The 9,499-nt window shown below is 37.8% G+C and overlaps 1 protein-coding gene across 2 annotated transcripts in view; it reads right to left on the bottom strand.

Moving 5' to 3' along the window:
• Positions 1-316: 316 nt before the first annotated feature.
• The window catches only part of IL17REL (interleukin 17 receptor E-like), a 49,378-nt gene continuing 40,195 nt past the window's right edge, over positions 317-9,499 (bottom strand). Inside the window, exons 11-17 of one of the 2 annotated variants that reach the window (XM_014963485.1) lie at positions 9,310-9,357; positions 8,621-8,678; positions 8,137-8,282; positions 5,810-5,869; positions 4,692-4,749; positions 2,130-2,184; positions 317-1,162 (exon numbers count right to left, since the gene is read on the bottom strand). In XM_014963485.1, the coding sequence (XP_014818971.1) occupies positions 1,135-1,162; positions 2,130-2,184; positions 4,692-4,749; positions 5,810-5,869; positions 8,137-8,282; positions 8,621-8,678; positions 9,310-9,357 (453 nt within the window). In that variant the 3' untranslated portion in view covers positions 317-1,134. The remainder of the gene's footprint in view (positions 1,163-2,129; positions 2,185-4,691; positions 4,750-5,809; positions 5,870-8,136; positions 8,283-8,620; positions 8,679-9,309; positions 9,358-9,499) is intronic. The other variant, XM_014963486.1, reaches the window with a different exon arrangement.

Raw genomic sequence — 9,499 nt, 5'->3', positions numbered from 1 at the left:
CCTCCAGGGATATATCGAATAGATGTGCAATCTACACAATGAAGCTTTGATATCAAAGAAGCCAAGAAGAATTTTTCCTCCACAGGGCACCTCAAAAACCTTGTGTTTCAACACAGCAGGTACGTCTCTTGCACCATATTTGTCTCCTGTAAATTGCTCTTTGAAAGTCTTGAAACAAAGAAACACATTCAGATGGAAAGTATTTTCTATTGATCAACTTCTTGTTCCAGACCCTCACTCCCCACCCATATTCCTGATCCCACATGAGCAATTCCACATGGTTTCAGGATTTGCTATTAATCATCTTTTAGTTGACTTTATTTCCTTGTTACACAACAGGAAGTAGGGATGTTTGATGGGAGTATTCAGTGAAATAAAGGCCAAATGTTTGATAATCAGTACAGTGTGTAATATTATTCTCAACAATTGAGTATAAATACTGTTATAATGGAAAAAAAAATACTTCAATTCTTTCCACTAAACTGTTTCCTTCTAGGCTGGATTTTCACATGATAATTTTAAATAGCTATCAAAACAAAGACATGTACCTCCTCAGACAAATAGGAAAGTTATCTCCAAGTCAAATACAAATGCAAACAGAAATACTAGTTGTTAGATACATTTAAGGAATATGGTCTGTCATGGTGAGATTACCAGAATGGCATCAGAAAACAAAGGAAATTACAAAGAAGGATAAAGTAACAAAGCTGAGAAAACTTCTTTCATTCTTCATTTCTCAAAAACTTTTGCTTATGGTTTAAAAACGAAGGTTACAAACAAGAAAATCTTAAATACTTGTTCTACAGGTACACAAAGTACTATGAAAGTACTCATTTATAGCATATTGTATATAAAATATTAATTTAGAAAGAAAATGTGAACCTGATTCTTGAAGTGATTTAAGATATTTTTTGCTTTGAAATACTGGGAAATGAGGAATCATAATCCAGCTTCTTTTGGACATGTTAGAATAGGTTTAACTTGCTAAATTCTTCACTCATGAGAAAAATCTCACAGTAATTAGCAGAAACTATTAACGTGAGAGATGACCAGTTAGACAAGATTTGCAAGTTACACCAAAATATAACTTGATGTTGAGAAGACACTAATGACCTTGAAAATGTGTTGTTGAATTCAATGCAAGGAATGCACACTCTTCATTCTAGGGGAAAAACAGAAGAGGAAAGAAGATTGGCTTTTTTTCTCTGAATTGTAAGAGAGTCCATTACCTTCATGCATAGTTGGAGTTAAATAACAAATCTAACCATTTGTCTACAGCTTGTGGACTTGACCGGTGCAGTCCAAACAGCACTCATAGGAGCACACGAACAAAACCAAGATACTTTATTCTGAATACTATCTTCTGACAAGGGAAAAGACAAAGACTGCCTCAAAGCAAAGCTGGTAGCCCCTTCTCAACCAAATGACTCGTGTAACTTCTGCAAGGCTGCATCTTTTCTCCCATCTTTGAACAACGGCTTTTCAGAGCATCTCTACTCTCTCTGGAGTTCTGAGTTGCTCCCGCTATTCTAGGTTGCTGCTGAAAGGATATCCTTAAAGGAAAAGAGTTTTTAAGAGCTCAGGGTCTACCAAATCATACCTCCAGGGGCTGCATTAATTACTGATTTGTTTACAACCTAGGAATAGGTGTTTTGCAAAGGGCTGTGGGAATGAAAAGAAGCACTGGAATGGCTGAGCAGACACATCTAATGAATAAGAGCACAGAGGGGACTGATCTGCCTGCAAATGTCAGGGACAAAGCAGAGGGCAGGTATTAACAATATGAGTGTCATGCTCAGCAGATCTGAGATTGTTCCAGGGCTCTTGAGAGTTGTCTTGTTACTTTACAAACTTTTAATTTCCATTGGTCACGTATCTCCCTTTGTCCTCTCTCTTTTGCAGCAAAGCAGCTACTTCTGCTTGCCTTGCAGTGCAATAGAGAGAGAGCAAGAGGAGAAGTAGCACAGGAGCAAGGAACAGGGAAAGATAGGAACCTGGTATTCCTGCTGGCTAGTAGGAAATTCATTCAGACATTGCTTCTCTTATTTAGAGAGACCAATGATATATTTTCAGGATTAACAGCTCTATCAACTCTCAAAGATGTTTTAAACTATACCCTGGATGGATACCTGTGTGTCATGGCCTTTGCTGGATTTCCATCATCGTATGTCTGACCACGAAAACCTGAAGAAACAAGTTCAAATATAGGTTGCCATTTTATTTTCAATATGGTTCACATATTTATTCTCAAATGAACTGATCTGGGTTATTGCTTAATTCAGAATAGTCAAGTTTCTTTTTTAATAGGTGAAAAAAGGTCTCAAAATGTTTGGCCACATTAAATGGAATCGAGAGAATTGGCCAGAAGAAAAATAACATTTAAAAAGAGCACAAAGTTTTGCCTCTAAGTCAATGCTATTAAATGCCAAAAAAAAAAAAAAAAAAGAAAAAAGATCTTCCCATTTCTATCCTCTGCAGAGCAAATAAAGCTAAGTCATTCTAATTCCAAAGCACAGCTACTGATAGAAAACTGCAATGCATTGCAGTATAATGCATTCTATATGCCAGAAAACTCTTCTTGCATCCAGAAAGAGAGTAGCCCATGCAATGGTTAGATACACTGATATATATTTTTTTTAATAATAGATACTGTCATCACCAGAATCTTGGTGTTGAGTAACAAAACACATGTTATTAACACCACAGCTCTTTTGGACACACTGATGCTGCTTCATATCTTTAACAGTCATACTTAGCAATGTAATTTTCTATTTTACAAAGCTGTATGCAGAAAATATTTTCACTATTTTCACTATGTCATTATAAGATCATTTCTCATTTACTTTGACATTTTGTATAATTCAAATTGTCACAAATTATGTAACAATCTTTGGTTTGATGTTCCCTTCAGCTTTATGTGAACTGTTTTTCTTAACATCTTAGGTTCAAACCCAATAGCATCCCAGTGAAAGGGATGAATTATCACCCTCGGTGACATTGTCTTTAAGAAACTTTCATCATTTCCTGATTTGGAAAAGCTAGTGCTTGATAAAATATCTTTGTTATAGAAAATAAGCATTTAAGAATACGGAAAACCTTAGGAGTAATGCTATTACTGTTACATTAAAAATCTTTCACATGGCAAGCAGCTGATGGCTCCTGACAAGTCATTAAGAACACAGGGATTGCAGCAATGACTTGAACCCACCTAGTTCAGTGTCCCATCTCTGACACTGACCTGTACCATCTGCCTCAGAGGGAGGTTTTGGGAACCCTCTCTTGGTCAGCTGGGAGACATGGGATTATCCATGCACTAATATGGACCGCATTATCCCAAAAATATAAAGTATGGCAGAACCCATGAAGCATGAGGTTAATATCCTCTGTACAACACAGTGATCACATATCATGAGGTTAATATCCTCTGTACAACACAGTTGTACAGTTCTGATATTCTTGGTAAGCACATAGTTTCTCAGATTTTTTCCTGAATCTCCACAAATTCCTGATTAGAACAAACATTTGTGATGAAAACATTTAAATCAAATACTGTGCCCAATAAAGTTCTTTACTCAGTTTTCAGTGTTCTACCATTTCCTTTTAATGCACACTCATTCTCTTCTACTATAAGGCAGAGGGAAATTCCTAGACTGACATCTCTAGAGCATACCCTTCATATTTGTTAAAAGGAAAATATGAATTAAGGAAAATGCACCTAGACTGCACGAATCACAACACACTGACTATTTAATTGATTCACCCTGAGTGGGCTTGTTACGGGTTTCAAGTGGAGAAGAAACCTGAACTAGGATTATGCAAGGGCTCACACTGAGAACTACATTTAAATGACAAATTCAAGACCCTTCCTTTTTAGTATCAGGCTTCCAAATCTGAAGCTATAGTTAACTGACAGTATTTTTAGACACCAGAGAAAATCTGTAATAGGAATTACTACGTTTAGAATTAACTAGGAGGGGAGGCTGGTTGTTTGGGTGGGCTTGGGGAGGTGTTTTTGGCAATGCTCAGATTGCCAAATTCTCTCAGATTCTCTCAGTTTGACTCCTTTTAGACTTTTTTTTCTAAACTAGTTAAATCCACTCCTGTGCACCTCACCATAAACCCCCAGCCTTAGTTCACTCTGAACTCACTAACTTCTACAACGTCTTACTTTCAGGGCTTGGAGATTTCAGAATATTCTGACTCCGTGAGAGTATCTGAGTGTACCTCAAATCATAATAATATCCTTGCCACGCTTCTGCAGTGGAGGGAAGTACCACTGTCCTATTTGCAGCAGAGGTGAATTAACAGCAGGGCCGTGCTGCAATCACTACCATAACAGCACTGTGTGCTTGCTTGCCAAGGATTGTTTTTAACGAGTTACCTCATGTACTGACAGCAAGGTAAATATAGGTGCGGCACACAGAACTTGGCACAGGATGGAAAATTCACCCAGGTAGCAGATAAAAGAGCCAGCCACACAAGTTGCCCTTGCAGTAGCTAATTAAAAGCTAGTTGAAGTATGTGAGTCCACTGTCTAGAAGGGAAGCTGAACTTATCTAGCTCCCATGCAGGCATTTACATTCAGGCAGGTAAATCCCACCTCAGTCTCCTAATGAAAACACACTTCACCTGAGATGCTTTCCTCTACACAGTCAAGACCTAATTCTCCTTTTGTTATCATTCATACTTACCGCAGTGGATATCACAGATCTGCAGTGGAACGGAATAATCTACATCTGTTCTCCAGCCCTTTAAAAAAATATATATAAATACTGAGGCTTATTCCCCTTTCCGCAAAACTGTTATTAAACACTTGTGTTGACAAAATGAGATTGCTCTATTAGTTTACTAAAGTGACTGCATATTTTAATCTGTTTTTAAATAAACACATATGGAGACTGGTGGTCTAGTGTTTATTTAGTGAGTTGCAATCACTTTTAGGTTTCTAAATGATAAAGCCAATCAATTTTTTTTTTTTTTTTGACAGGGAGAACTTTATTCTGACTGATAGCGTCTAATTTACAAAATAAATGATTTATGCAGGAAAACATCCATTTTATCACAAAATCTGATTTTTCACAAGGGAAAGAACAATTCTGATTACCCAGAAAGATCTTGCCAGTCTCACTTTCATCTTGCCCCTTTCTTCCTGGCAGCAGAAAGTGAAGCTGACAAGGGACTTCCAGGGCAGCTGCTGGAGCCTCCCAGCTCTGGCTGAGTGTCTCTCTTGTCCCAGTGTCTGCTGAGAACATTAACTCCAGAGAGGAATAAACCCATCAGCTTCATGCTCATTTTCTATTAATGATGACTTAATAAAGTTCAGCTATGGAAACAGCGTACAAAAATGTCAGAAATAATTTGCCCAGCTCAGTTTTCAGGAGTGCTAATCCCAGCATACCATGCACTTACTGTGCTGCTTGTCGTATGCCTGACCTTTTCCAGCTGAGGTTAGTTTTTGAAAAACTCATCTATTATTTACTTGGATCTTTTGATACTTTGGAACTTTTTATTACAAAGGAACATTTAAAGACAGGATTAACAATTTCCTGGTGATATTCCTTTATCTGTCACTGACAAAGGAGCAAGGTCATAGAGAGCAACTTCCCTGTTAATTAATGTCATCTCAACAAGAGGTGGTAGAAGCACATCAAGCTATAAATAATGCTCTTTGCCAACTCTGTTCACACAGTAATCAGATTTGGCTGGGAGGAGGAAGCAGTGAGAGTGCCTGCTGGTTTTCTTTCCTATTATTTTTTTTTTATGATTTGTTTATTTTGCATAGAGTAGCTGGCAAAATCAAGACACGTACCTGAATGCAAATTGTTGATCCACACATTTCCCGTGACATAGTGATTGATACAGAATCTCCCTAATGAGAAGAAAAAAATTGAAAACTATAATTTTCCATACCCTGGAACAATGAAAATGTATGGTGTCCCTCCAGCTCTTTGGTTTGTTTGCCAATAATGCTACATGTTCTACTGTGTCAGAAAATTAATAAAGTATACATTCATTATGGAACGTTATTTATTTTCACAGATATTCCTAGATCTCAGCAACATAAGCAGCTGGTGTAGTTTTGCCAAGCACAATTTGGGCAGCACAGGAAGAGGGCTAATGTTCCTGCATTTTATAAAACACCATAAGGCAGGACGCCGTCCCCGCCGCGGCTGCTCACACCATGTCAGCCGATGAGCATCTTCACTTCTTTTCCCTGGTGTACACGAGTTGAAGGAACAACCCTTTCATTACAGTTCTTCTGGATTTCCCGTCACATTGTATGCTGAGAACAAGTTCAGCCTTGGGGTAAAACTGTCCTAAATGACTGTTCTGACACTTTACATTTGATTTTTTATGGTTTGTCCTCAAAATACTTTTAGTTAATTCCACTAATAGCTATGAATCAAACACTGCTCTCTCTAGTATGGCAAACTCCTAAAATAATTTGGGGCAAATTAGGTGAATATGTTCTTTTCCAGGCACAACTGAAGGTATTTCTAGGTAGAGAATGAACATTGGTTTCTGGGAACACAGAGCTAAGTCTTGATGAAAACTTTGTGCATATTGCTCATGGTGTTGAGACAGAAACTCTATGTAATTTATTTGGGCTCCCATTTTGTCACAGTAGCAGAGGACATAACTTTGTGCTGGAGGGAAGAAAAAGGCATTTTTAAATGCATCAGTGCCCTCCATGAAACACACACTTCAATACCTAGCTGTGATTTGTTGGTGCTTCACCATTACCCTTCTCACTTAGCAATTCACACAGGGAACCTTTAAAACCAGAAGGTCTAAACTCTACAGATTTCATGGGAAATAAGCCAGTTGAGGGGAAGTGCATTCAGCACCAGAGATGTAACAAAGACCTAAAATGATTCATTAGAAAATAAATTCCACTTCCAGTGTCCGCCTTTTTGAGTTTAAGAAGTCCTTATTCATAGCTGCCTGCTTCTCAGCTAATGCCTGGTATATGCATCTTGCATGCTGAAAGCATCAGAGAGATTTGAAAAGGTCGCAGTTGGAGCAGGTACCTGAATATAGTGGCAAAGAAAGAAGTACAGCTGGAATGTATCACAAAAAGAGGACAGATGCAGGAGCTATGGCATGCTTGTGTCTTTTAAAGCACATACCTCTACAGCAGAGTGAAGGAAATAAGTAGTCAGGAATAACAGTAGAACTCACAACATCTGGATTTCTCAACACTCTCAAAATTCATGACATGACATTTCATATACCAGGCCAGTGGAGCAGAAAGCAGGAGCACTCATTTTGGGTTGAACATAAGGCTACTGAGGCTGCTGAGCCAGCAGGATGCCTTTCAGCATGGTAGCTCCTAGGACCTAGTCCACTAATATTCTCCTATTTGAAACATAATGCTATATGGGCACTCCTCTGCTCTTTGACACCACTTTCCAGATGTACCTCTCATTAGATCACGGGCCAGGCCGACAAGGTAACTGTGGTAGGCAGGGTAGAATGGCAAGCCACAGTGCTGCACTGAAAACGTATGAGATACAGGCTTAGTTGCAAAAGAGGAATGAATTTCCCGACTAGCTGCTGTCTGAAACAGAAATCTCACTCTCCCTTAATCTTTTCCCTCTCTCCCTGACTCTGCTGGAAGAAGCAGTTGTGTAACCCACAGTCAACCAGCTCAAAAAGCTAATTTGGCTAAAACTTACCTTTTGTCTGTGTTGAGTTTGTTTTGGCAGCTGTGAGATTTAGAGTCGCTCAAGATCACCATGGATTTATGCTTCAAGTCTTAGATTTCATGATGTGAGATTTGCCAGGTCAGCTGTACCAGTGACCCATATATGAAATGCTAACACTAACATTTGCTATATACATAATGAAATACTATACCACAAAAATGATGTTAAAAGAATATTAAGGTTCCACTCCATAGTCACTTCCTTTGATGTGACTCATTTGTCTTCAGGATCCTTATTGATTTATTTCTTCAGTGTGAGATCAGAATTAGAACTACATGCTTTAAAAATGTTCCAGTAATTGTTCCAGTATGTACACACATGGGTTTATTAATGCTTTCAAGATGCAGACTGACAAATGCAATAATAAATTAATCTGGTTAGATAATGTTTAAAGTCTTACAATGTTTAAGAAATAATGTATACAAACCGCAGAGACTGAATGGTGCATCCCGATAGATTCGCACGAAGCCAGCTGCGTCCTGTTACACACAAGCACTGCAAACTCTGCCTTGGTTTGGGATGTGAAGAACACTTGTATTTGTTCTGCAACTGCAGCAGTTCTCATTTTCCAAGCTGGTATTAGGGGAAAAGATTTACTTTTAGATTTACAAGGACCATATATTACATTCTAAATTGCTATATTTAAAATAAATGCCTTTTTAATTAGTTAAGTGCCATCAAATGATATGCAAGTAATTATTTTGATTCCCACAAGTTACTTTTTTATACTGATAAACACTTGATCTACTGGGGATACACAGAAGTAGCAAGCTGACAAATCTCTTTGCCGTAATTATAAGCTGCGATGATGCGAACACATCTCACTTGCTTTCTGAAGAAGACTAATATCCAGTGACTGATTTAAATATTTTTCACAATTTAATACTATGTAATTTTAAAAATATATTTACCTGGAAATTCTCCATGAGCAAATGGACATTTAACCCAAGAGCGTTGCTTGGTTGTAAACTGAAAGCAGAGAAATGTGTTAGGAAAACTGGTTTTTCAATTTCAATCTGTGGCTACAGATTCAACTGTAGATGATCAGTACATTCCAAAAAGTTGCAGAAGGTGAATTCCCAGCTCTCCTGGTCTATGGTATCTTCCAACCCTTGATTTAAACCAGATCCCCCAATTCTTCAGATATTTATGCACATGCTTATTTTACAGAAACATGCAGTTGCACTCACTTAAAAGCAATCTAAAAGAAAACAATAGGTCTATATTAACCTTTTGTATCATTCTTCTCTCAACTAAAGGTAGTCCAGAAAAGGTAGTGTTGATTATTTTTATTACCATATATTTAATATGGAAAACTTTGTTTGTTAAGTTTAGTGCATGCTTCAGTTTGATTGGCTTAAAATATTTTCTCCCTACTCTTCTTACAGAGAGAAAACAGAGGGTGCAATCTGACCTGTGTCCTGACTCCTGCACTTGCAAAGAACCTCCTTTTAACGTCATCTTTCACATTTCTTTGATACTTACTTCCCATTCATCAGAGCTATGAAACAGAATACTGATCCTACCTAAAGAACATTAACAACAACATTAGAGATGACAGAGAGCAGTTAAGAGGTGTTTTACAAAGAAATATCTTTACCTTCATGCAAAGTCTTGGGTGAGTGTCCACACGAGAATATTTAACCTGCTTGAAAAGAGAGCACTCAGCATTAGCTAGTTTCGTTAACTAGTATCACAAAGTCAATTACCCAAAACTTTCATGGTTTGATTACTAAGGAACTGGTTTGTTTACTTTATTAACATCCGAGGAAGCTAATCACATAAAATAG

This window comes from Calidris pugnax, unplaced genomic scaffold (assembly GCF_001431845.1).
Source record: "Calidris pugnax isolate Ruff unplaced genomic scaffold, ASM143184v1 scaffold44, whole genome shotgun sequence".
Lineage (NCBI taxonomy): Eukaryota > Metazoa > Chordata > Aves > Charadriiformes > Scolopacidae > Calidris > Calidris pugnax.
Note: the sequence above shows the minus strand (reverse complement) of the source record. Positions and strands in the feature narration are given on the sequence as shown.